The sequence below is a fragment of the Meles meles genome, chromosome 11, assembly GCF_922984935.1.
Source record: "Meles meles chromosome 11, mMelMel3.1 paternal haplotype, whole genome shotgun sequence".
Classification (NCBI taxonomy): Eukaryota; Metazoa; Chordata; class Mammalia; order Carnivora; family Mustelidae; genus Meles; species Meles meles.
The window spans coordinates 27,433,037-27,460,873 of record NC_060076.1 but is presented as its reverse complement, the minus strand read 5'-3'; the positions used below and the strand labels follow the sequence as shown (position 1 = coordinate 27,460,873).

The 27,837-nt window shown below is 41.4% G+C and overlaps 1 protein-coding gene across 5 annotated transcripts in view; it reads right to left on the bottom strand.

The window, feature by feature from the left end:
* Window positions 1–238: 238 nt before the first annotated feature.
* ABCA1 (ATP binding cassette subfamily A member 1) overlaps window positions 239–27,837 on the bottom strand; it is a 130,338-nt gene continuing 102,739 nt past the window's right edge. For all 5 annotated transcript variants that reach the window (XM_046022411.1, XM_046022415.1, XM_046022412.1 and 2 more), the window contains 21 exons: window positions 27,279–27,377; window positions 24,541–24,730; window positions 23,386–23,480; window positions 21,776–21,808; window positions 20,674–20,779; window positions 19,767–19,841; window positions 19,150–19,319; window positions 17,642–17,819; window positions 15,587–15,702; window positions 15,346–15,490; window positions 13,734–13,857; window positions 12,540–12,669; window positions 12,158–12,278; window positions 11,081–11,143; window positions 10,148–10,254; window positions 7,551–7,692; window positions 7,024–7,158; window positions 5,932–6,035; window positions 5,231–5,323; window positions 4,330–4,573; window positions 239–3,709 (listed from right to left, as the gene is read on the bottom strand). In XM_046022411.1, coding sequence (XP_045878367.1) covers window positions 3,569–3,709; window positions 4,330–4,573; window positions 5,231–5,323; window positions 5,932–6,035; window positions 7,024–7,158; window positions 7,551–7,692; window positions 10,148–10,254; window positions 11,081–11,143; window positions 12,158–12,278; window positions 12,540–12,669; window positions 13,734–13,857; window positions 15,346–15,490; window positions 15,587–15,702; window positions 17,642–17,819; window positions 19,150–19,319; window positions 19,767–19,841; window positions 20,674–20,779; window positions 21,776–21,808; window positions 23,386–23,480; window positions 24,541–24,730; window positions 27,279–27,377 — 2,611 coding nt within the window. In that variant the 3' untranslated portion in view covers window positions 239–3,568. The remainder of the gene's footprint in view (window positions 3,710–4,329; window positions 4,574–5,230; window positions 5,324–5,931; window positions 6,036–7,023; window positions 7,159–7,550; window positions 7,693–10,147; window positions 10,255–11,080; window positions 11,144–12,157; window positions 12,279–12,539; window positions 12,670–13,733; window positions 13,858–15,345; window positions 15,491–15,586; window positions 15,703–17,641; window positions 17,820–19,149; window positions 19,320–19,766; window positions 19,842–20,673; window positions 20,780–21,775; window positions 21,809–23,385; window positions 23,481–24,540; window positions 24,731–27,278; window positions 27,378–27,837) is intronic.

Below are 27,837 nucleotides of genomic sequence, written 5' to 3'. Positions count from 1 at the left end.
TTAAACTTGTTATTTACTATCTTAACTGATTATGAAAGTGTAAACACCCTTTGTCTCCAAGTAATCCCTTGGGTTCTCTTTTGTGAGAAACAGGATATTTAGCCTTTGCTAAAATTTCTACTCGAGTCAAAGAGCTTCCCCACTAGAGGTGGACCTTTCTTACTTTTCTAACGGCGTTATGAGCTTTAACAGTAGGTGGTGCTACGAATGCATGGAAATAAATTTGCATAGACCAGCAGAACTGTCACAGCTTTATTTCGTGACTCATTACAACATAGAAATATGCCTTTTTTTAATACTTCATATAAAGTTATTGACATACAAAATTTTTTTTCTTTTTTTCCTTTTCATGAAAATGATTTAACTTAGAAATCTATTGTGAAACTTTTGTCTAGTTTTGCAATTCTCAGATATTCCAGTGCAAAAATAGATCCCATTAGAGACAGCATAAAGTGCTTGGAATGAAGAGCCAATGATAAAGAAAAAGCACAAAAACATAGCTTCATCGTAGGGTATAAGAAGAAAGAATACTTAATCCTTATGGAAATAGAAACATTCTATAAAAGGGATGCAACAACTTTGAAGAGAATTAGAGCTATATTACTATAGTACTTTATTATTACTAGTAAATAGTAACAAGGGTACAAATTAATATCTCAGTATCAAAGTGGTTCAATATTATATATGACACATGGCTCTTTGGAAAAAAATTTACCTGATATATACAACCACGAGAAGAAAACAGACAAATCCCTTTCGTCAATGATTACTATACAGTGGCTGAAAGATGTGCAGCATTTCATCGCCACAATACACACGCTTTCAGTACAGATATGGAAATACAGTAGTCTGAGGTTTGGCTGTTTTTTAAGAATGAGCTGTGCTGGATGTTTTTGTATAAAGGGCTTTGTGATTGTTTTCTTTTGTATTTTCATAGTCACAGTTGTTAATGGAGTTTCCAAGGTGTCCAAAAGAAGCAAAAGTGGCAACCTTTGAACACTTTTTTTTTTTTTTTTGAGAATTTTGGAAACTCGCATACTTACATTTCCACAGGGAATATATAGAAATTTTACTTGAGTAGAGAGTTGGTAGAAATTTATACTAGCACAGGAAAATGTAAAAGATGATTATTTGGATAGTCTAAAAGGTAACAGTGTGAAGTCAGTGTGTAGCTATAGATTGTTTCTAGCTTCAGAAGAGATCCTTGTAAATCTATATTGAATTGTTTTTTGTTTTTTGTTTTCTGAAACAGTTCACAGTATCTTTTGATTTTTTCAAAATATGGCCTTGAAGTCAGAGTAATTAAAGCCAGGAGCTGCTCACTGATTTACTAAGATAGAGAATTAGAACATGATTCTAGTAAAATGGGAAAACTAACAAAAGTTTGATTTTGAAAAATATTAAATAAGGAAAAACTAAATTACTCTATGAATTTTATATCATTAAAGATAGCACAAAATATAATGACTTCATCATGCCAATTGTTACTGGAAATGGGCCTTCATTACTTGTTTATCATTTTAGAAGATATTGGCATTAATTTCTAAGTCATTTTTTTTCAAACAAGTTATGTGATAACATTCTATAAATTTTAAAAAATACAGATTTGAAATAGATCTGAAATCTTAATACCTTTAGAGTTAATATTTAAATTTTAGAAAAAGAAATTAATAATGATATTGAAAGATGGCTTGAATTTCACCCAATAGTACTCCTCACATACTTTTGTTGTCTCAAAGCAGATCACATTAAGCATTAGTAAAATAATATTTCTTAAAGTGTTTGTTGACTAAAAAAAATAAGACTGGGTCAGAAAAGTCAAATAGATTTCATGTGGGGGCATTTTCTGTTATTTTTTTCATGAGAAACTTAGGACTGAAGAGAAGAAAAATTTGAGATTGTCAGCATGGGGTTCCTAAGATCTTCAAAGCCAATTATTTGACAGTACCCGATATACCCATAAGCACAAGTTGGGTTACTCAACAAGTTTTGCAGTTAGTGATCTTTTTTGTGAAAGTATTCATTGTTTAGTCTTGTAACCCTTATGACAAACTTTTTTGGCTTTTGCACTGTTGCTATTTAAAACACAAAAAAACAAAAAAAAAACAAACTGCCCAGTATTCTTTCACTGGGATCCCACAACCACCACAACAAAACAACCTCTATTTGTAAACCTGTTAGCTGAATAACATGGCACAGGACATCTACTGAGACTTAATTTCTCCCCACCCAATCCACCCATACATAGTCAGTTCAGCTATCACATACACTCAAAAAATACTTGATTAACAAACCGAGATTAAGAGTATTTTAAATGATCTTTTAAAAAAGTCAAATATAATGTTTTCATGAGATCTTTACCACCACATTGTTTTCTGGCCACCAGGCACTAGTCAGAGGACCCACATGCAGGCTTCCATGAGAAATAAAGCCAGTGAGGCAGCAGGGCCTTACTCCTCTACACCACGGGGTTCTACAAAGAGGCCATTCCAAGGATTTACATGTCACTCATAGAACTTAAGATTCCAAACGACATCAAAAGTACAAAAGATTTTTGTCAAAATACAACTCTGTCCTTTCATAGTCTAGATTAATTTAAAAAGCCAGAAATAATACTACACTCGTGTCAGACAGGAAGATCTTGAGATGCGATGTACCGTGTTAGCAGACAACCAGGACAAATGGACACAGGCCTCCTAGGTTTGAAGAAGCCATGTCTTCATTCCCATGACCTGGCCTCAGCAGCCTGCAGCCTCAGCGGTTTGCCAGCTCTTTACTGCTCACCAGGATCTAAGTTCATTTAAAGAGTCCCAGAAAAATGGCCCTGGAGACCCATGGCTCCAAGCACGGGACAACCTAAAAATGGAACCAAGTCTCAACCTGTCTTGAGCCACCCACACTTGCACGTTACAGCCACACCAGAGCAGCTCATCAAAGAGGGAAACAATGCAGGACTTTCCCCATCCAGGTCACCATTTTGTCACCTGATGATGATGCTGATGGACTCTAAAGCAGAACAGCTTTTGCAAAAGTGTGCATGACACACCATGGTCCTTCAGGCTTTCTGAGCAACTTGGCACTAGTAATTCTGGCACACTCATTGCCAGCAATGGATGTGTCGCCGGGAAACCAATGTCCTGGCATGGCACGGCTTACTGAATGAAGATGTATATGCCTTTTGACTGATAAATAATCACTGGCCATGATTACTTGATTAATTGTTGTTGCAACCCCAGTGAGACTACAAAGGAAAAAAAAAGGTGTGGTTTCAAACCCATCTGTCCGCTGGGTTCCATACTAGAGTTTCACATAGGTATAAGGTAATAAACTAAATTCAAGTCTTTTTCACTTGAGAGCCATACGAGACATAGGCTACAAAGGCACTGCCCCTGTAATGGAATTTTGTTTTCGTTGCATTGAATTGCATTGCATTGAATAGTATCAGTACAGTATCCAGTTTACTTCTTCCCACAAAAACGTCCAGCTCTTGCTTTTGGAACGCTTGACGTGGTGCAAAGGAAGGGCTAGTTCCTCCTTTCTTTTAGTCTCCCTGTACGAACAGTATTCTTCATACATAACTTTCTTTCACTTTCTCATCCTGGAGAAAAGATGTGAGAACCGCAACATCGACTACTGTCTGGTTTTTGTGTAATGACAAGTCCTTTAAGTGGTCATCATCACTTTGGTCCTTGGCGAAGTTCACAAACACCTGTCAAAAGAAAGGTTGGCCTTTATAAAGAGCCCTCTACTTGCTCCTCTTTATTCTGGTTGCATTTTTCACCATGAGGAGCTTAAGTCATGTAGGAGAATACAAGATCGCATAAGTAGATTAAGTAGGAAACTGTGTGTGAAGAAGAGGGGACACAGGAAAAACACATTAACCATTTGAAAACTGAGCTTCCCTATTGCCCCGCAAATCACCAATTACTCGATCATCTATTTTGATTCATAGAGGCCTGATTAAAAGGGAAGAGAGACAAAAAACTAACATTTACCGAATAGCTACTAAGTTCCAGAATCCAGTTAGTACTTGATGTTATCGAATTTAAATGGGATAAGACACCTGGCAAAATGTCTGGCCCATGGTAGGTACTCAGAAAATGATAGTTACTATGATTATTATTACAACCTATTCTCACAATAACCCTCGAAAGTAAATAGAATCGTCTTCCTTTAACACCTTCAGGTGGTTTAGTAAAAAGCAAGAGTCATGGTAAATCAGATTCAAGCTCAGTCAGATCTGCTCTAGGACCCATAGTGGGAGTGGCGGAGAGGGATCAGGAATCTCCACCCTGAAAAGGCCATCTGTTTTAGACATTCAAAGCTTACTTGGTCAAGTGTTGTCTGAGAAACAGAGTAGTCTTCTATGTGGAGTCTCTTTTTGCTCTGGGAGAGGATGCTGAATATCCTGGCCAGAGAAGAAAGCGAAGATGGAAGCTGGTACTGTAGCATGTTCCGGTGTTTCTCTTTGAGGACGCTTCCCGGAAAGGCAAGTCCAAAGAACTCCTGGACAGGCTTTAGGTCAGGGTTGGACCCTGCTATTCGTACCACTATTGTATAACCATCACCAAACCTGAAAGCAGGAAAAAAAAACCACAAAAAAACAATGGAAGATCCTCAGGAAACTTCTCAAAATAGCATGTAATCTTACCCAACTGGTGCTATGAAAAAGGAAGCTCCCAAAAGTTTTACCCAGAAATAAGTATCTAAGAGAAGGAACTGGTTACCATTTACTGAGTATCTAGTCTATGTGATGTGTCATGCCGAGTGCCTCAGACACATGATTTTACTGAATCCTCACCTGGACAAGTGGAGTCCGACAGATGTTACAGAGAAACTGGAGCCCACAGAGCTAGTCACTTGCCCATGGTACAGAGCTCCTAAGTGGTAGGGCCAGGGTGTAGACTCGTTTGTGTTTGACCCCAAAGCCTATGCTGTGACCACACTGACGTATGTAAAATTCCCCATTTCATTTGTTTAGCAAAGCCAGAAAGCAGATATTCCTCGGATACAGACTCTCAGAAAGGTTAAGCAATCTGTCCAAGGGCCCACACCAGAAGGTAAAGAGAATTCAAATGCAGCTCTGACTTCAAAGCCCTTATTCTTTCCGCTATACCATTTTGTTCAGTTTATTTCCCTTTATTTTTGGAGCCACCATTTATATGCTCACAAAAAGAATAAACACAAGTGTCCTCAGTAGGGGTTATCCCAAAGATACTATCTTTGTTACCTATTTTTCAGATGTTGAACACTGCCAAGACACCTGAACCTCCCATTGACCATAATTGCCATCCTAGTGCAAAGAGCTTCACATTCTTCCATACTGTGGGAAAACAGAGATTTTTATTTTAGAAGGATGCTGCTCTAACCATCCGAACATCATGTGACATCTGGAATTTCAAAGAGATAGAGTTCCAGCATCCTAGGGCATAACTGCCGCCTATTACAAATACACCAAGATGTAGGGATGATGCTGTTCACTGCTGTGCTGTTTATACTTGTAAAAAAAAAAAAAAAATGGAAACAGTCCAAATGTCTACAAAAAGAGGGACAGTTAATAAACTAAGGTATTTCCTATTGGAATACTGTCTACTCAGAGCTACAAGAAATGATGACGCATCTGAATGTACACAAAATACGAAGTGAAAAAGAACAGTCTAAGTACAAAGCTTGCATTTTTGCCTGTAAATATACACACATGTCTGGGGTGTGTGTGTGTGTGTGTGTATGTACAGATTTGCATTAGAAAACTGCAAAGATACATAGCCCAATGACAGCAATGTTTGTGTCCTCATGATGCAATTTCAGGTGATTACCATATTTTCTCTTTGCCTTTCCACATTTTCTAATTTTTATACAATGATCACATTACTATTTGGAAAATCATAAATAGACACAACACAGATGCCAATCCCAGTCTTCACTACTGACCTGTGAGATGTAAGCACTACTGATCTGCCTTCCTTGACAATACTTAGAGCACAATTCCACAAGAATCGCCGGGCTTTGGGGTCCATGCCTGTGGTAGGTTCATCCTGTAATTAGAATAAAATAAGCCCTATTACTTGCTGAAAACACAAAGATAGGTTTCTTTTTAAATGCAGAAGCATCTTTAAAATAGCCTAAAATCCAACTTATCATTCTCGTTATTTCTTGATAGACCAAAAAATCAGACCTCGCATACAAGAATAAGCTGCGTACTTGTTTGTAACCAGTTCACTCTTACCAATATGTAGGAAGTAGGAAAGTCAAATTTTTTTTAAATTAAATTTCTCCAAATGAATAGAAAGGGAAAGGAAAAAGCTATTTAGTTTCAATCACCTTTTCATGACTGACAAGTATACACCAAAAATTCTTTTTGTCTAAAATCTCTATTGAAGTCCATAGAAGGTTTGGGCAAAATTACTTTTCTTTTTTTATTCTAGCTCATTATAGCTTAGCCTGTTATATTATACTTGCTAGTCTTAGAGAAACAAATTGCAGATCCAAATGGTACAGATAACATTAAAGCCTTAACCCAAGGCTGCTTCTTGTAATAACTTCAAAGCAGAAGAAAAAGGGCCGAGGGGCTCCTATCCAGTTTAATCTTCTGTTTTCCATCTATCTATCTGTTAGGACTATAACCCAGCTGCCACTCTGGGGATCTTGAATCTGTGTCCACAATCTCCATCTTCAGGAGATGAACACACAGTTGGTCTGAAAGAATGATCCAGAAAGTTCAAATCACATATCCAAGAGTCAGCCACACGAGCCAGGGTTCCCTAACACCAGAGAAACAAGGGCCCTAGAGCTTCTCTTCTCTGAAGCATCAGAGGGCATGGCAAAGCCACCCCAACGTGAATCAAGGAGAACAAAGGAACTTCCCTCTGGTTTTCTAAAGTGGCTCTGTTGTTCCCGGTCAGAGGAAGGATGGCTTGCCATTAGCCGAGCCAGTCCGGCAACATCCCTGGACATACAGGACTTCAGAAAAGTGATGTTTTCCATTCAGGCCCACACAAGAGTTCTCCACTCAGTCACACTCACCAGAAACACTACAGGGGGCCCGCCGATCAGAGCCATGGCTGTGGAGAGCTTGCGCTTGTTGCCTCCGCTATAGTTACCAGCATACTTTTCGCCATACTTGACGAGGCCCAGTTTCCGAATTGCCCATTCACCAACCTGGAGTAATAAAATGCACCTTGACTTTTGTCTGGTTTGTTTATCACGCTTTCTTACACTTGTAGATGATTCTTTACAGAGCGGGACTAGGAAAATAATTCTCACTGAGTAGATTCTATAATAGCAAGTGCCAAGGAGCCAAAAAGCAAAGGGAAAGGACTCATGGGGGTGGGCACAGCGCTTCCTCTCTGCTCTCCAGCATGTGTCTGTCTACTCACCCCTGCACCCCCCCCAAGGATTCCCACCTTGCAAAGTAGGTGTGAGGAGCCAGCCTCTCATATTGCTGCACCCGTGTGTAAAATGAGCCGTGTGTAAAATGGTCGAAGGCTAAAACCATAAAGCATACTGTCAGCCTGTGCAGGGGGCAGTCTGGCTTCTGGTGCCCACGGTACCTTGCCAACTTCTTTTTCTGGGACTCCTCTCAAGAGGGCAAAGAACTCCACATGCTCTCTTCCAGTTAGCAGCTCCGTGATGGCATCGAACTGAGGGCAATAGCCCATGTTCTGATGGACTTCATGGATGTCTGACAAGATACTGTAAAGGAAAAACTGGTCAGGTTTTAAGCATTTAGAGAGGAACTGATTGGACAGTCTTGTCTCATGTTCCTAAAAAGTGTACTTGCATGTGACAAGAATAACCAGTGAGCACACGTGCTGTAGCTTGAAGGAACCATCTTTCTGTCCCGGGAGGCCAGCCCCTTCTGGCAGTCAGGGTTCCCGCCTCTAGCCCACCTACTGCTTGTACCTGGCTCTCCCAACACCTCAGTCTGCAGGCTCAGTCCCATTTCAAGATTCCCAAGTCCATCCCAACTGCTGCACTATCCACTGACAACCACACTCACACAACCTTGGGGCTTTAACACTAAGTCTCCATCCCAGACTTGACCCTGTGATCCAGTCCTGTGGACCATGTACTCTGTTACTCCCAAGTCTCCCTCATGGCCCTGCAGACCCAGAGGAGGCCCAGCAAATTTGGGTGTGACCTCCCTCCCTCTGCTGTTTGCTGCCCCTACATGGGCCAGAACATGGTCCAGATGGCCTGACCCCACGATTTACCCAACCCAAGCACCCTCCTAGTTTTTAAGGGGTTTGTTTTGGGGATTTTTGTTTTGTTTTGTTTTTATTTTTTGTCACAGGCTCTCTAAAAATCTGGCGACCAAAAAATACATCTACAGACACAGCTTTAAATATATTGGTGGAAGCAGCTTGTGCACTCTATGAAGCCAATTTCAGGTTAAGAATCCTTAACGTGGGAGAAGTTCAGTGTCCCATCCAGTCTGATGGCTGCACTTATCAGCCACCCTTGGACAGCATTTGGCCTTTGTTTGGCCTGTTAGCAGTATTCATTCCCCTTTGCCCATCTGTTTTACACTCCCAAGTCCAGCCTTTTCCAGAATTATGACCGAGATGCCCACAGACACTGTGCCTGGCCCTCACAGCAACACTGCCCAAGCCAGCCTCTTACAACTGGTCACTGCAATAAACCTTAGTTTGAGCTAGTTACTGCTCCTGCTGCTTTATACCCCAGGAGCCTGGTAGAAGGACCGAGCCTGGGGAAGCAGATGCACAGTCTTAGGCCTGCTATTCCAGCATTGGTTCTCTTAAACCTTCTTTACCCTGCTATAGAAAAAACTGATAAGAGACAAAAGCAGGGACCCATGAGTACATTAAGTCTCTCATTCTCTTCAAATGTTACTGGCTAGTAGCCCCCTATCTACTATTTCTAAATTGTGAGCCATCACCCATTAGCGAGTGACAAAATAAATTTAGTGGGTCATAATCAGATTTTTTCTTTAAAGATATGCCTGTTTACGTGATTTTGTGTATTTACTAGGTTGAGAGGTAAATGTATTTGCTACTTTGGGTCATGGTCAGAAAAGTTCCAAAGCCGTGGTCTTATACCACCTCTTCAAATAGAAAGCCCATAAAGCCCCACATATTTAGAGTACGCAAGGCAACACTGACTAATAGGTCTCTAAAGTGGAGGTGCACCCCTAAAGATCAGATTGCTTAGTGACCTGTGCATTCTCAGATAAAGGCCTATTGCAACCTCAAAAACTGACACACCCTTTAGGGAGGGCAATTTGGCAAATACTTGTAGGAATTTTCCCTTTACATATGTACATATATGGAGTACATATATAGTATGTACATTTACATATGTACATATATGTACATATGTAAAGGGCATAGTTACATAGTCAAAAACAGAAACTAATAAATGTCCAGCAATAAGGAATTGATTAAACAAACTGCAGATAAATATACATAGGGGGGTTTATGCAGCAATGTAAAGCCTTCATCTTAGAACATGTAACCCATTGAGAAATATCCATATTAGACTCATTAATAATAAACTAATTTCAAAAATCTAGATACAGTATGATCTCAATTTTAAAAAACATTTATATGTGTGAAAGAGAGTTTGGGGGTGATGGAAATGTTCTAAAACTGGATTGTGGTGATAAGTGCACAGCCTTGTAAATCAACTAGAAATCACTAGAAATTATATATGTTTTTAAAGATTTTGTTTATTTATTTGACAGAGACAGACACAGCAAGAGAGGAACAAGCGGTGGGGAGCAGGAGAAGGAGAAACAGGGTCCCCGCCAAGCAGGGAGACCGATGTGGGGCTCAATCCCAAGACCCTGGGATCATGACCAGAGTCAAAGGCAGATGCTTAATGACTGGGCCTCCAAGGCCCCTCAAGCAATTGTATTCTTAAGATAAGTGAACCATATGCTATGTAAAATTATACTGAATAAAGCTGCTAGAGAAAATAGAGGGAGCCTGGGAGAAAAAAATGTAAATAGTAATTCTCTCTAGGTAGTGGGATTATGGGTGATTTTTATTTTTGTCTTTACCCTTTATAGATCTCAACATTTTTATAAGCTATATAGTACTGTTATAACCAGAAAAATAAAAATGTCTTTAAATAAAAATAAGAAAAAGAGTCTTTGTGGCAAAATATAGTCCATGTCTTTTCTCACCTATTTTTGTTAAGGAAAGCATCTCCTCTGGTAACAGTGGTATCTCCGGTCAACATCTTGAAAGTCGATGATTTCCCAGCCCCATTAACTCCCAGAAGTCCAAAGCACTGAAAAAGATTGGGTAAGCTGTTTAAGCAAACAACCGCAAATCTGAATATAAATGACCCTTAGATAATAGTCTCCTCAGCTTAGTTTTGACATCACATGATTCTAAAACATTCTTAAGTATCAATGAAGAGTCAAATTTTGGGGAGTTTTAAGAACTTCCATTGAGGGGCGCCTGGGTGGCTCAGTGGGTTAAAGCCTCTGCCTTCGGCTCAGGTCATGATCCCAGGGTCCTGGGATTGAGCCCCACATCGGGCTCTCTGCTCAGCGGGGAGCCTGCTTCCTCCTCTCTCTCCCTGCCTCTCTGCCTAGTTGTGATTTCTCTCTGTCAGATAAATAAAATAAATAAATAAATAAATAAAAGAACTTCCATTGATATTTAAACATTTTATAACGAGACATATTGAGCATATTTGTAAATATTATTGGAGTTGTCAGGGTAAAGCCAAAGTTAATGTGTAAAAAACAGTAATGAAAGCTAACCAGTCACCTTTCACCATCTAATTTGTCTAAAGGGCATAAAAGAACACAAACACGAACAAGAAAAGAAAAAAAAACTATTTAAAAAAATCTATTTGAATTTCATCATCATCTTGAATGGATCACAAAGACACATTTTGGATGTGTTCTTTTCTTAAATTGACTGAGGTTATCCAAAATTGTTTTTTGACATATGCAGTCCCCATCTTCTCAAAGACTGATTGCTCCACATAGACATAAATAGAGAAGGTTTTAAAAACTACTTTCAAACCCTTATAGACGTTGTCATTTGATTGGGTAGATAATCCGAATTAACAGGGACAAGTAGAGTGTAGACAGTGCTTTTACCTCCCCAGGAGGAATGCCAACACAAATCCTGTCAACAGCAGGCTTCCTCTTTCTTCTATATATCTGCAACCAACAAAATGCAAAAATTCAAGAGCCATACCAAACCACAACTATCCCAAACAACTGTGGAAGACTGACTTATAATCCAAACACACGATGAAGTAAGGCTCATCAATAAAATTAAGTCACATATCTGATACGCTAAAAGCCATGGTCTGTCTCTGTGGTAGCCAGCTTCTGAATGATTTGAAAGCTTAAAATAAAAATAAATTTTTTTTTATTTTTTTTATAAACATATAAGTATTATTAGCCCGAGGGGTACAGGTCTGTGAATCGCCAGGTTTACACAATTTTCTTTTTATTTTTAATCTAATATCAACCTTTTTAAGAGACATATTGGTCATCAATATTTACATAATTTTTCATTTACTTGATATTGTAGGTATTATAAAAATTAAATTCTAGGGACACCTGGATGGCTGGATAAGCATCCAACCCTTGATCTCAGCTCAGGTCTTGATCTCAGGATTGTGAGTTCAAGCTCTGCACTAGGCCTAGAGCCTACATTAAATAAAAAAAAAAAAAAAAAAAAAAAAAAAATTCTACAGGGTCAAAATGTAGAATCAAAACACTGCAAATATTGTACATATTATAAAAAACTAAACTACTGAGATCCTGGCACATAGAGCGGGCTGAAAACAAACCCTCCTCCTGAGTAACAGACATCAGTTTTTTAGACCATGATACTCAAAAATCAATCATTTATTCTTCTCACCTCAGCTTTGACTGGATATACAATTTTAGTATGTTTTAATAAATACAGAAATGTAAGTGTGAAAAACAAATACATTTGAGAACCAGATTTCCCATTACAGAAGTATTCTGAGGATTTCTTTAATTAAGAAGTCCCTTCGGTGTATTTTAAACAAAATTAATTTGATAGAAACTTGGTCTAGATGCATATATTTTTGGAAGTATGATCTTTTCATTAATCAAATGAGAAAAATGCTCATCTCCAACATACTAAGCTGAAGAAAACTGAAGACGAGTTGTGACAGCCTGTACTCACTGTCTCACCTTCGTCAGCTCCTTGATCTCCAAGATATCATTCTGTCCTCCACCATCAAGAATTCTCTGTCTTTCCCGCTTCACATCTTCATCCTCATCATTCAAAGGAGGAAGCTTGGCATTTACAGGTCTTGAGGAAAACATTTTAAGAAAAAAATCAATCTTTCAAGGTATTTCTCAAGACAAGGATCCAATTTCTAAGAAAGTCCTTTAAATCTACTCTCCACAGTTTTTAGGATCAGCAGTGCAGTGGGCTACAGAATGCCCATGTCAGGAAAATCAGCTGGATCATCTTGAGTTCAGTGCAATGCAACCACCACTGACCAGTGTTTCCCTGTGTTCCTCTGTGACCCTCAACCAGATACTCCATGAGTTCTGAGAAAAAGCTTACCTGGGCCTGATGAAGAATCTATACTGGATGAGAACAGTGATGAGGAAGAACACCACCCCTTCCACGGCCATGGCAAAGAGGTTTCGTCCCACTAAGTCCCAAGACAGTGGCGAAACAAAACGGTTCTCCCCTGGTAGACACAATGCAGAGATCCAGTTAGAATGGAGGCACCAAAGACCCTGGGCCCTTCCTCAAGTTCAGGCTCAAATTCACCTCTGTTCCTCGAAACACCAGTGATTATTGCCTATGACAAGGGGTAAAATTACAGGAATGACTACTTTCCGTGTCTGATTTTTTTTAGGGTAAGGTTTTGGGAAAATACACTGTGACCCATTATCAGTCACAAGTTCAGAACCAACATGTATTAGATCTGTAATTTCATATCTTACATTTCTTTTTTAAATGAGACATGCTGAAAATCTTTTTTTAAAAGGCAAACAATCCAGGGTAACTTTGAGGGTATTTTTGCACACTGTAAATTTCACTAAAGGAAGATTAGCAAGCACTCTAAAAAGACGTCCCTTTCAGAAAGTAGCATATAATATAACCTAGTGAATCTATGAAATCACCTGGCTTTATGGGAATATTCCTTACATTCCTTATACATCTCCTTTGTACCTGCTAGAAGGAAAAAAAAAAAAAGTCCCTCTCCTATGCCCATTAAATAACATGGCCCATCTAGCTATATGAGCCAGTGGATAAAGAACAGTAATGTGGCCACAGGAGAAATATTTTTAAAGACTCTAAAGACAGAAAGAGCTGCAGTAAATCACCTTTTTATAGACTGTGTGAAAGGTAATAGATGGCCACATCTTCAGGCCCATGATCTTCCTCATAGTCATAGCCAAAGTTTGCACCCTTCCTACTGATCCTCTGGCCTGTATCCAACTCTCAGACTGTGCTCTGACTTTTCTGATAACTAAGAAAGGCAACCAGTGGCATTACGCGCTGGATTCAGAATAAAACCAGTATTTTTTCCTTACCTCTAAAATTCCCCTCTCACCTTTCTCAATGCTTTCTGAGGCACAGATGAATGTTGTATGAAAAGACCCATGCCACATCCAGGTTCATTTTCAGGAACCTTTTCTCAGTGGTGGGAAGTCCTATGCCCATTCCCCAGCCTCTTTCCACACCAAAGTCCAGAGTTACCAAGGCTCACAAAAAACACCATCTCAAGCCACTACTGTCACTCACCAAACCTTTCCAAGGCATCGGCCATTGCCTGGTTTTTCACCATGTCAATAAGCCCCCGTCCCAGGCAAAAATGTGGGAAAATCAAGAATACAGACTTCAGGATATCATTGATGTTATTCAGCTTCTAAAAAAGAATATAATAAGACAGAGAGAAACTGAATGTCATTTATGGTTTAGGCTAAAAATATATCAAGGTCTGAATTATGGGAAAGATGAAAAATTTGATTCCCTGGGGTCAAACTGAACCTTTGAATTCAGACAGCAATAAAGAGCAGCAGCCATAGTTGATGACATATAACATAATAGAATTTCCCCTTTAGAAGATTTGGAGTAATGCTAGGAATATGGAGAAATATGAGCAAAGTTTAGAAACATGGTTATGTTAAATCAGAAGCAAATCCATAATAAAATATTGGCTTAACATTTCAAAAGCAAATTGCTCATATCTGGGTCAATATTTCAGCTTCAGCATTTTGTCGGCATTTTAAAAATTCTTCTTGTATACATCAAGCCAGTGGCCAAATATCCCACAATTAAGTTGCTGTGGGCTGGAGGCCTTGTGCTAGGGCCCAGGGGAGGCAAAGGTTAATAAACAGTCTCTACTCTGCGGAAATGAGTACATCACTAGATAGGTGCTGTACTGCAGGCATGAAGGGAGGGATTCGGGAACACTGGGGACAGAGAAGCACCTCCCATAGGGCAGGAAAAGAAAGCTTCATAGTTGGGCGTACTCTTGAGGGCTTACTGAGATAAAGGAAGTCAGACCTACAGGAGTATAGGGGGTTTACGGAACAACCAGCTCAGGTGAAGTTACAGAGCCTTGGGAAGGGGTGTGGTGGAATGTGACCAGGAAGGGCTCTACAGATCTGAAGGCCTGGCATTCTAAGTTAAGGTGTCTGGACAAAGACAATGAAAACAGGAATGGGCAGAGACCCTTAAAGAGATTTGTAATTGGAAGAACTGACAAGGTAAACAGTTGAATGTGGGTGGCAAGAAAAGCAAAACATATACGATGCCCATACCATTGCCAGCTAGGGTGACCTGGTGGATGGTAATGCCCCCCACTGTGACAGGAATAGCAAGAGAAACACTAGGTCATGAGGGAGAAGATGAGGAGGACAGGTCAAGTCCCAGGGAACCAGAAATAACCTAGATGGAGCCTCCTGCTAGGCAAGTAAAACGTGAGGCTAGAGATCGAGGGAACAGGGTCAAAGGCAAAGATCTGGGAGATAACAACATAGGACACAGAGAGGGGAGTTGGTAAAGGTGAATGGCATCACACAGAGATAGCATCTAAAGGGGAAAGCGAAGATGGCAGAGCACCGAGTATTGGGTTGCACTGAGAGTATTGAGCAGCACTGAGACAGGAAGGAGTACAAAAGAAACCAAAGGAAATCAAAGGGTTTGATCAGTCAGAGAATATAAGGGATATAAGGAAAAGGAGGAGAAAGAGGTCCTATGCAAACCCATAAAGGAGAGAATCTGAAAAAGGACAAAGAGGTCAATGGTGTCCGCACCACAGACCAGTGGCATTAAGATCATGACTCGGTGCGGTCCTCAGACTCACAGAGACGCCCATCCCTGCAGGAGATGCCCCTTCTGCAGGACTCACATTGTTGGTAAAGAGCTCCAGCACAAAAGTGGCCACGCTGCCGTTGATCCCAATGAAGAGGTTCACGCTGGTGAGGACCACGTAGGCTGTGCTAGGGATCTTGAACACGAAGGAGGCTGGGTACATAAGAGGTGTGATCGACCACCTGGTGAGGCACAGAGACAAATGTCCACTGGGTGTCCCCTGCCTTCCCTTTGACTCTGGGCACCATATGCCTTCCAGCCCTCCAGGGAGGCCTTACCCGTACAGCAGAAGTAGAAGGGCTAGCACAGGCAGGTTGGTAGAGGACACATAGGACTTCTGTTGGAAGCAGATGAAGATGATAATGACCAGCGTGGCAGGGACCACATAGTTGCACTAAAAGTGAAACAAGGAAATCAAGTTCACCCCTAAGTCAGAGACACAATACACCTCAAGTCTTCACCATCATAGGACAAGAAAGGGCAAATAAACATAGCAGAGAATAACTTTGAATTAAGGAAGCCACATAAACTATTCATCAAAGTACTGGACAATACATTTTGACAAGCATTTTACCCTTGGCTGATTTTATAAACTGCATGCCCTTTCTGTCTTTCCAACAGCTAAGCCAAGGTGTCACGCTCAGTAAACTTACTGAACAATGGATTCCCAGTCAGAGTAATTACAATTTCACAGGCAGCAAATAAGCTTCCATTATTCTTCCCGAAGATGATTGTGTGTTTCATCATTAATGCTATATTAGCGTCTGCCCAAGTTCAGTCTCACATGTAATCTATCTACAACTGCTTACCTCATAACATGAAAGCCAGAATTGTTTCATCACATGAGAAAAAATTTCAAGTCTGTCCTGACAGTGTATCAAGCCTTACAATCAGACATAAAGACGTGACTACAGGACAATTAAGAGAATTCATAGCTAGCAGGGCAAAGCACAGGCAGGGAGGTGAAAGGCAGCTTGTTGGCTGTTTGAAGAATTTGAGCTTCAGACTACAGGGCTTTGCCTCAGTCCCATTACTTCCCCACATGTTTATCAGTAACGCAGATGAAGACCTGCTTTTAGCAAATTTCAGAGTCTGGAAAGCAGGAAGTGACAGATAACACAAAGATAGCTAAGTGAGGTCTCTGAATCCACAGACTTGATCTTTCATCTCTGAATGCCCTGCCACAATCAGATACTTCACGAGCACCCAGTATGTGTTTATGGGATGAAGTAATTACTGGGGCAAGATAAAGACAAAAGCAAATGGATATGAAACAAGATGCAGTGTAACACGGATAAATATAAAGCTTAGGTTCAAAAAGTCAACTGCATTAGTGTAGAAGGAAAGAGACCCCATTCACCAATCATTCTGTGAAATGGAAATTTCAGTTCACTACCAAGTTGCTAACAAGACAGCCCTCCTTCTGCATGCAAAACCGTGCGCTGAGTAATGACGGTATGGGATAAAGATCAACTCTAGGCTTGGAACACAGAGCACAGCCTGAACACAAGGTTACTTCTGGGCTTGGCTTTTCAAAAGGAACATTAACAGTGTGGAGCATGGCCACAGAAAGGCAACATATCACAAGGTTGACAAGTCTGGGAGGCTTGGTATAATCAGCAAAGACATCATCCTCACCATCATCACTCGCGTTTGTACAGTGCTTTGGAGATTACAAAGTGTGTTCTCATATATCATCTTATGTGGGGAAGACTTAGGTTAAATGAAAGTTGTCTTCAAATACCCGAGGGGCTGTGCAGTGGGAGAAGGATTAAATTTGTTCTGTGTGGCTTACAATTAATAGAAGTCAAGGGAGATACATTTCAACTCCACTTTACAAAAATCAGAACTACAGAATTCTATGAAGTCCTCCATATTGGTCTGAACAGAAGCAATCTGTTAGAGCTGGCACAAAAACATAATTGGAATGGGTGGATAAAATGTATAGAGTTTTCAAAGGAAAGACAGATTTCCTACTAAGACAAAGAACACCCTGCTTCTGGAGGTGAAAACCTACCAGACAGGGTAGAGGCATTGGGTTTTGACTAAGCGTCTTCCAGCTTGATGTTACTTTGAAAAGTGGTCACTTAAGAAATTAGTGGTAGTGATGGTGGTGGAATTCATTGCAGTGTAAACAGATTTTTTCCTGTGGTGTGAGATCAGATCTGTATTTGAGGTCATGTGTAGTGTCATGAGTGTACATAAAACAACTTCTGCCTTTTCCTTTTTCATTCCTTTTGACTACCTAAAACACTTTTAGAAAAGCCAGGGACTCTTTCATCCAATCCACAACCCTAATGATTTATAAAACAGCAGCAGACAGGGGTTCTTACCATATCCCACACGAAATTAGAGAGCCAATAGATGACAGGCTTCACTCCACTGATGAACTGCAGGTGCTTTGCTTTGCTGACCCGCTCTTGGATTAGGAACACGACAAAGCTGGCTGGGACGAAGGACATTGCAAAGATGACACAGATGGACACAAGGACATCCACTGATGTGGTCATCCTGAAAAAGAAAGACAATGACAATATGAGGGGCCACCAATGCAGCTGAGAACTCAAGCAAGCAAGATACACGCATGCAACTGCGCACACACCCACACACACACATGCGAACACATGCACGCTTGCATGCAAACACACATACACAGACATCAGAGATGTGAGGCACAGCCCAGAGGGAAAAATCAATTGACCAAATGTATTCTACTCGGCATTAAAGATGATTATTTTCAATTAAAAAAAAACCCTAATAATTAAAATGCAAAACTAATTTCAATGAAGTAAAAAAGAATCCATTGCCATAATGAAATTATTAAGGAAAGTCTAAGAATGGCCAAATGGCATTCACTTTGGCCTTCTGTTCTTGACCCTGAAGAGCATTAAGTTGTAAATGTTCACACATATAGCACTAGTGTACCCTGAAAAATGAAATAAAGCAGAAGTATTAGGGTGAAACTATTCAAATAATTTTTGGCTATAAATAAATCTGAAAACAATAGTGTATAGCATATCGATCTAACACACAGCAAAAATTCTATCAGATTCTATTAAAGGAGAACAGTGTAAGTCCATTAAACAGGGTATAACATAAACTATTTTACATGCATTAATTTTATATAAACTTGGTATAAATATCCTAGTGGTATATATTGGTATTCAACATGGGTTAAGCAGAAATAGCTGTGCCAGGCTCTGTACACAGGAAAGAATCTAACATGTGCTGAATATCAACAATGTGCTGAGTGCTGGACTTGGCAATTTACATGAATTGCCTCATTTAACACCATACATCTAGAAATATAAAAACCAGAGTCAAACACAGATGTCTATGATTCCAAAGGTTACACACTTTAAACTGTATCATACTGGCTTTAAACTTCTCTCTCTCTCTCTCTCTCTCTCTCACACACACACACACACACACACACACACAAACACACACAAGCTTGATTCAGGAATTAAAAGGACAAGCTGATAAAAGCATGCTTCACCAAGTTTACAAACAGTGGTTTCAAAAGTAAAAGAGCTGGTTTTCTCTTAAACACTGTGTTAATGATGAGTTAAGTTATTTTAGGATTTTACCAACAATTTCACTTTATATAAATTCACTACATGTAATGGTTTTTATCCATCAAAATCCTTGATCTTCTGCAGTTTAATCCCCGCTGGCCAATTCATAAAGTGATCATTTTCTGCCCAGAACCTGAATTCATAATGTAACTATATCCTCAACTGATACTCTACAAGCAGCTTCACATTTCCCTCCCCAACAGGTGGTCCCACCAATAACTTCTCCTCTCCTCCCCCACCCAGTCAGACACAGCCACGCTTACAGAGCCACTTCCGAGAGCTGCTGCTTGGTGAGATTCAGGGGGTGGTTGAAGGCCGTAATCCCATACTGGCTGGGGTTCTCTCCCTTCTGCAGGTTGGCCCGGAGAATGGCATTGTTGATGACATTCAAGAAAGAGCTGATGGCATGCCAGCCCTTGTTGTTGAACCACACCTGAAATAAAAGACACCAGGTACAAAGTAATGCTTCCAAATCCTGCTCCTGGAGGTAGGTGTGCATGAAAGACATTTTCGGAATTCCATACACCAAGATAAAACATTAGGGTCAGAGAACATGGCGAAGAGGTAACAGCAGCCACTGTGCTACTTCTGATCGTCAACTCACTCCATCCTTACCACAGCTTTAAGACATGACTCCTGCCTCTGCTTGTTGGACTAGGAAACTGAGGCTTAAATAGGCTAGGTAACTTGGTCAAGGTCACAGCGGCTCAGTTGGTACATCTGTTGGAAAGCCAATTCTCTTTATCGCCATTCTGTCTGGCCTCCATGGTAAAATTAGTTGCCTGCTCTTTTCTGTCCTGAATATGCCTATCAACATTAGGAGCTCAAAGTACTTAAGTACTATTGTTCATCAAGAAACTACCGGAACACGGGACCTCACCTTAACATTATTTTTCGTGTCCAGTCCAGTCATGAACCTCCCCAGGCTGCTGAGAAATCGATCTGCAGAACTGTCCTGTGAACAACAGAAACCTGCCTCAGTTGGAATGGTTCACAAGGGAAGGGCAACAGGACAACAATGCAAAGGGCAACGTCATTACTGCCTCGTTCAGCCAAGAAAGACAGGAAACCACAGCAGGACTGGCATCCGAGAAACAAGTGACCAGAAATCTAAAGCGTTAGTGTTGCCATAAACCACAAGTTTTGAAAGAATCACAGAGATACCCTGGGACTCCAAGTTGCCAGGGGCAGAGGTCTTGCCTAACTGAGTGGGAAGCATCCTTCAAAGTGTTCCCCAGGGGTCCTCTTAAGACCCAGAACTATGCCCAGTGGGCAGATGTGTCGGACACATGGGATCTGGGCCTCAAAACCAGAGATACAGACTCTAGGACTATTATGGATACCATGATCCTGGAATCCAGGCCCGCGGGGCCCTCGTTCTCATTTAGAAAACGGGAAACTCAAAACACTGAGAAAAGAAGTGAGAGCCTGCGAGGTCCTGCCACCAGCGAAAAGGAAATGATTCATTTCCTTTGTAACCAGTGATTGTTTCAGATAAGTATGTCCAAAGTCCAGTTTATTTACCTACTGGCTAAATTCATAAAGGAAGTTATACTGAGAGCTTTTAAACCTCTGAAATTTTTTTTTTTGATCTATGTTTTCAGGTATTAAATATATACTGAGTAGCTCAGTCTTGGCTGGTGAAAGATCAGTAGATGCCAATAATGGCTTTGTATTCAGTCCTAAAAACAGTAAGTGGCAAGGTGATTAGATGTACCTGCCAACTACTCCCACATAGTGGCAACTCTGGGCCCATTTTTCTGACACTTCCTAGGATGGATACCTACCTTGGCCAGCTTCAAGTGCTTCTTCACTTGCTTGATGGCATTATTAACTTCTTGACTTGAAGGAAGTGAATGAGAATTACTGGCACCCAGGGAAAACCCTCCATACCTAAAAGAACAGCCTGACATTAGAAGACAGTGCAGTACACAGTATCATTCAGCAGCAGACATCACATGAAGGAGTGTATGCATCATGGAGGTGAATGTTTATTCGAATCAAGACCAAAGTTAGACTTGGAGAAAGCTGCATCTTGGTCTCCTCTGATGTCTTCTGGCAATCTCTTGACCCTTAGAGTTACTGCCCAAGGGGGAAGGAGCTGCTCTGGGATTACACACAGATTGAGGTGTCTTTCATCTCATAGATGCTCCTCCTTCCCCTCCCTGCCCGGGGAGTTAGGGGAGGACAGTGACCAGAGTAGCCTAGGGAGGCTTAGGGACAGGCCATGGGCCTTTCCTAGCATGAAGGCACTTTAGGGAACCCAGTATGCATCTGCTCTGTGCAGAGTTCTAGGGTGCTGGCCCCTGGGAAAAAGGAAAAGAGGGAAGGTGGGCAACAGTGACAGAGCTAAGTTTTGAGGCAGCCATATAAGGCGTCTCATTCTCTAGAAGGACAAACTGGCTTTAAGGGTTGTTCCTGCCTTTCTTCCCTAGTGCCACCTGTTCTTTCAAAACCAAGAAAGATAGAGATTTCAAATACTGTGAAAATAAATAGTTTTGATGCCTCTTATTTCATCCAAGACCTTCTTGGTCTCATTCTAAAGGCCTGAGAAATTGTTCCCAGAGTCCCCAGGACCCATCGGGAATCTGATTTGGGGGAAAGCAGGGGGAGTGTAAATAGAGGAAGGTATTTCCCTCCCAACACTGTGCTTCCTGGCTAAATCCCTAGAGACCTCCAAGGAACCGCTGAATCTCCTCATGGGGATCAGAATGCCAAACGTTTCAAAGGCATCTAAAGCAGCAGCTGAGCACGGAACAGAAACACCAAGGGCCAAACAATCCCCACACCCCGACTTGCTGGGACCCGAGATACCAGGATCAAAGTCATCCTTCTGAACTACAGGAGTCCAGACAAAATACGAGCTAGCACAGAAAGAGATCAACTTACCTAAACTCATTCACCCAGATCTTGTTCTTTAAACTGCAGAAGCCAAAGAAAAAGAAACCAAAAATAAGTTCAAAGAAACATTGATCGTATTCCTGTATTCCTGATGATACAAAAGAAGTTACTATCTACCTGAGGAGACAAGCCAGGATAGAAAGAATCCTGTGATCAGTCTTGGGCGGTACACATAGAAGGACATCCACCCCAGTCACTATGTCTTTCCTTCTCCCCATCTTAAAACCTTGTTATTTATATGAAAACCATGCTTTGGATTAAACTACTTCAAAAACCATATTACAGACAAAGATGTGACTGAAGTAAAAGTTTTTTTTTTTCCCAATTCTTTTTAAGGAGGCTCCATGCCCAATGTGAGGCTTGAACTCATTACTCTGAGATCAAAGTCGCATTCTTGGAGCGCCTGGGTGGCTCAGTGGGTTAAACCTTTGCCTTTGGCTCAGGTCATGATCTCTGGGTCCTGGGATTGAGCCCCACATTGGGCTCTGTGCTAGGTGGGGAGCCTGCTTCCCCTTCTCTGCCTGTTGCTCTGCCTACTTGTGATCTCTCTCTCTCTGTCAAATAAATAAATAAAATCTTTAAAAAAAAAAAAAAAGGAATCACCTTCTCTACCAACTGAACCAGCCAGGTGCCGCAAAACTTACTGAATTCAAGGTAATACATCAACTATGGAGGATGTGGAAATGTTATGCCTCTTTCTTGGAAACCCAACAGTAATTCTCATTCAAGCATACCCCTGTCATTTAAAGTCACTGAGGACACCTAACAGAGAAGCCCAACAAACCAAAAGGAAACCAGAACAAACATTTCCTGGGCATCAAGTAAGTATTCAACACTGTGCCTTGATAGCCCTGGAAACTTCGGGGCTGTTCCAAGCTCCACAGCCATGTCAGGCAACTGAGCTGGCCCAGGGCTCACTTCATAATGCCACGTATTGTCCACATTACCACACATTCCATTCATGAGAGGCACTTTATACATATCAATGTCATTCAATTTACACAATGAAATAATAAGAGCAACCACAAAATAATAAGAATATCACATACTCTACAAATGAAGACTTTTTAAAAGACAACTGGTTGCTCCTGGTAAAGCAGATGGTAAATAACAGAATTCAAATTTGAATCCAGATTTACTTTTTTATTGACATATAACTGACATAGAACACGGTATAAGTTTAAGGTGTATAACAGTCTGATAAGCCGTATTTAGATATTATAATATGATTACCATGGTACTTCCATCATGTCCTAAAATCATCTTCCCTTTTTTTGTGGTAAGCATATTCAAAATTTAGTTTCTTCGCAACTTTGGAGTTTATAATTTGGTATTGCTAACTGTAATCACAATACTATACATCTGCTCTCCAGAATTTTTCTATTCCACAGCCCTATGATGATACAGGCAGCCTCACCTTGATGCTGACAATTAAAATGTCAAAAAATTTATCTTTTCTAGGTTGGGAGAATATCCTAAACTTCCAAAAGCCAACATCGGGCCAAAATTTGATATTTTTCCCCAGCACTAAACTATTTTTAAACATTTAATTCCCCTATTCAGGACTGAAAAAAGGGCCAAGTTTAGTAAATAATGACCTTTTGGCTATGATCTGCACATAGGTCTTCACCAAGTAATCTGAAATGTTTCTTCCCGTCAGGTTCTGAAGGATGTCTGCAGTGTTCTGTTTTCTCTGTCATCATAGAAAAAACAAGCACAAATGTCTTTATGGACCACAATTGAAACAGGAAAAAAAAAAATAAAAGATCAAGGACTACAATGACACATGTTTCTTGATCATGGATCACAGTGTGACCAGACCCTGACCACAGGGTCCAGGCGCTGCCATCAGCCAAACACCAAGGCCTAGTCCATTCTGTCCTCACCATTGGCCATTCATTTATGCCAAGCCAAGATGTCCCCCAGGAAATTATTCTGAGCTACTCAACAATAGACAGTGGAACATGACTCATTACAGTCACCAAGGCTCTCAGGGAACAGTATCACTGACTACGCCAGTGACTTCTTTGTTTCATTAGAGTTATACTGATTAATAGATACACTATTATTTTATTTATTCATTTATTATTAACATATAATGTATTATTTGTTAGATACGCTGTTATTTTAAAGAGAAGTAACCAGGACTTAAGTTCTCACACCCATGTACAATTGCTTGTCCTCACCCTGCAACCTAGATGCTGAGAAAGCAACAGAGGGAGATCACAAGCAAGCCTCTTCCTTAAATTCTCAGAAAAAGGCTTAGAACTGCTCCCCACACTCACAGTCTCAGAGAATGTCAGAGTTTTAAGACCCGCAGAAGTCTCATGGGCCAGCCTCCCTAATTCAGAGGTGAGGAAACGGGCCCCGGGGGTGAGCGGCCTGTGTGAGGTCATCAGCTCATCTGTGGCAGAACCAGGGATGGAGCTGGTCCGGCACAAGATATAGTGTCACATGACCTCAGTGGGAGAAACCAGACTGTGCCTTCCACATCCCATGGATCCAGAGTGCTTACTTTTCAGTCAAACTAGGCTGACTTTTCAAAATAGAGAAACAAGCTACACTAAGATACAGAAACTTGCAGACCAAGTCCCTTCCCCTCAAAACCCACATGCTATTCCCTCTGATAAGAATGAAGCTCAAGACTGAAAGACAACCCCCTGACAGGATAGGCCAGCCGTTCCTTCCTCCCCAGCAGAAGCCCCCAGCCTGCCTGCATTGCCATCTGCTCAGTCACACAGAGAGCGACTCACCTGTGGAGGAGGCAGCCCGCCTGCCCCCAGGGGACACACGGGCAGCATCTTCTTGATTTTGTCACTGCTACACTGGCAGGTGGGTGAGGGGTTCTCCATCGTCCAGTTCCCATTTTGGAAGAGGTCCGTGATGGTCTGGGGGACCGGGGCGGTGGTCCACTCCTCCTCCCCCACGGAGCAGGGCATGTTTCTGCAAAGGGAAGACATCAAAGGTAGCATCACCCGAGAGGACTTGGCCTTTCCTGGAGCCTCGGGAGCACAGACCAATCAATAACAATCACAAACAGGCATCTGTGCCCTCACCATTTGTTTGATCTCCCCACAGACCTGTAAGCTGCAAACTCACTTTACAGTTAAGGATGAAGGAACACAAAGAGGCCCTAAATGCTCATGTACCAAACTCCAGTCAATCCAGTCTGCCAGCATTTGGTCTCTTGCCCCTATGTCCACTCAGTAAATATTCACTGAGCACATACTATGTGCCAGACACTGTTCTGCATATTTCAGAGTCTGGGGTGAACAAGACAAAGTCCCTACTTCCTGGAGAGGAATTTGGCAACAAGCAAATGTCACTTAGCCAAAAATAAAGCAAAATAAGAGAACGGTGAATCAGGGGAAGACAGACTACTTCTTCCTAGGAGGGTGATACTTCTTCCAAGGCATGAACGATCAGAAAGCAGCAGCCAGGGAAAGATTTGGGGAGAGAAAACACTATAGACAAAGACAATAGAAGATATAAGTACAAAGTCCCTCAAAAGAAATGAACTTCCCATGTTTGAGGAACAGCAGGAAGGCAGTGAGCTGGGACGGGATGAGGTAGGAGGGAGAATGACGGGAGAAAGACAGGTGGAGGGAGGCAGGTGCCAGATGACATGGGCCTGGGAAGGAGTCTCCATGTTACGCTCAATGTTCCCTGAATCTGGCACAGAATGGCAAGAATCGCTTTATGTTTTAAAATGAGTACAGAATGGGGGTTTGGAGGGGACGCAGTGAGGGTGCTCAGTACGTGAAGCGCTAGGTTGTCTGCAAGGATCACGAGGCCTTTATGCCTGACGCGAGCTCTGAATCACTGTGGACCATCACCAACACGCTTGCCCTCCTGGGTCTTATCTTCTCCACGAGTAAAATAAAAGTACAAAATGACATGTTGAAACATGTCATTTCTAATATCTAATATTTCCAGTATCTACAATGCATAGCCACACTCTTTATGTTATTCTTCTATGTACTAAAAACATCAAAGGAACAGATCTGTGCACTGCTCTCTAGTTCTCTCTAAGGCACTGTAACTTGATGGAAAAGTCAAAGTAAGACATGGGGGCTCACACTCCAAAAATTCACAAGATGATTAGCTGAGACAAAGCTCAATGCCACAGTCAATGTCCCAGTCAAACTTCCCTCAGTTGTACTCCTTTTGGTGAAACCTAGAATGTGAATTCTGGAAAAGCTGCCAGAATGGAGACCTTCCATCACCCCACCCTTCACACACATACACACATACAGGCACACAGCGGTGCTCTGCCCCCACCCTGTGAATCCTCTGACAGCAGGGACCAGACCTCCGTTGTCTGAACCTGTCTAGCCCTGAGCCCAGACCCAGCTCCGTCTATGCTGCCACTTATCTGAGTCCATACTGCTCAGCAGTGGTGTATAATGAATCCACCTTACCCCATTCTTCTACCTCACCTATGAAACATGCAGGTATGTCAAAAGTCCAAAGTTTTGTGACCTCAGAGAGGATGTCTCCATGCCCTTTTCCATCACAGTCATTTTGTTCTTTAGGAACTGACATTGGCTGCTAGGGCTTACTTACCCATGAAGCAGTAAGTACCAGCAAATGTTTAGTAAATATCGAATAATAAGAGCTAGCAAGGACATGGTAGTTATCTCTCTAGAAATCTGCTCTGAAACCTTGCATGCCCAGGTAAGTGGCTCACTGGTCTGTCCACTTGCAAAGTCAGTAACTTCCCTTTAAAACCTGGAATTCAAGTTAGTCCTTCTCCAATCTTCCTATACCTTCCACACTCTCTATAATTCCTCCAAGTTTGTGTTATAACTGAGCCAGAACCTCATTCTACCTGAGCCTGGAACCTGCATGGGCCTTGGCTTGGGTCACTTGGAAACTCACCTCTCTTCACAGTTGTTATACATGAAGACCTCCACACGCCCCTCCCCACAGCCCACTTAGAGACAGAGGCATTTCACTGCATTTATCCATATACTACCTACTTCCCTAAAAAGGATTTTGAAGGAAAGTACAAAAATATGCAACCCCAAAAGAAGAAAATATCCATTTTTACACACAATAACATAGAACACGTTTTCGGGTTGGTAAGGTGAAGAAGCTGATAAGTCAAACCGCAAATTCTATATAATGGCAGCTTACCTCTGCTTTTAGGTACAGGAGCTGGCGGAAGGGCAGAAGGGGAAAGCACTGGATCTGTACAAAGTGCTATTTGAATTAAATATTAATCTCGAAAGCAGCAAATAAATGTCTGTAGTGATTTTATTCTGCAGGATGATAGAAAACTCTCCTAGTTGGCTCTGTTCGTTCCTAGATTCTGGTTAGATTATTACATCAGCTTTTTAAAAATAAAAAATGCTTCAAAGGATAAATGATCCTAGTCACCATGTGGCATCTATCATAGCTGATAAACATAATATAGCAGACATCAAACCAGGTGACAAGCAGAAGACAACCCAGCTGTCAAGGGTCTCAGAGCTCAAGGGGCACTTACGGGATCGGATTTCCTTCCATACAGCGGGTCCCGAAGCCAGGGTGTCTGGTGAGGGCATTCAGGAGTTCTTGGGTACCCATGTCCTCAGGAGCATCATTACTGTGGGTACATGAGAGGCAGCCAGCTCAGCGATTCATTAAAACCAGGAACTGGGAAGTGGAATTGTTCTTCTAAACAGAACACTTTATTAGGCACTTCCTGTATGCCAAGCGCTCTTAACCGAACTGAGCAAAATACAAAATGTACCCAAAAGGAGCTGACACTGACTGCGTATTTGAGATCAAGGTAAGGGACAGCCCTCTCGGCTTGTGTAAGTTGTAATGAATGGAGTTGTGCATTCGGGTGTACTCCTTTTGGTGAAACCTAGAATGTGAATTCTGGAAAAGCACCATAAACACCCATGTATAAACACCCATGCACATACATCTATCTATCTATCTATCTATCTATCTATCTATCTATACCTTTTTAATGTGAAGGAATTCGTTAAGGATCAGTTTTTCAAAAATACGTTCAGAATTAATCATGAAACATGAACCAAACAGGAAGAAACACGGGG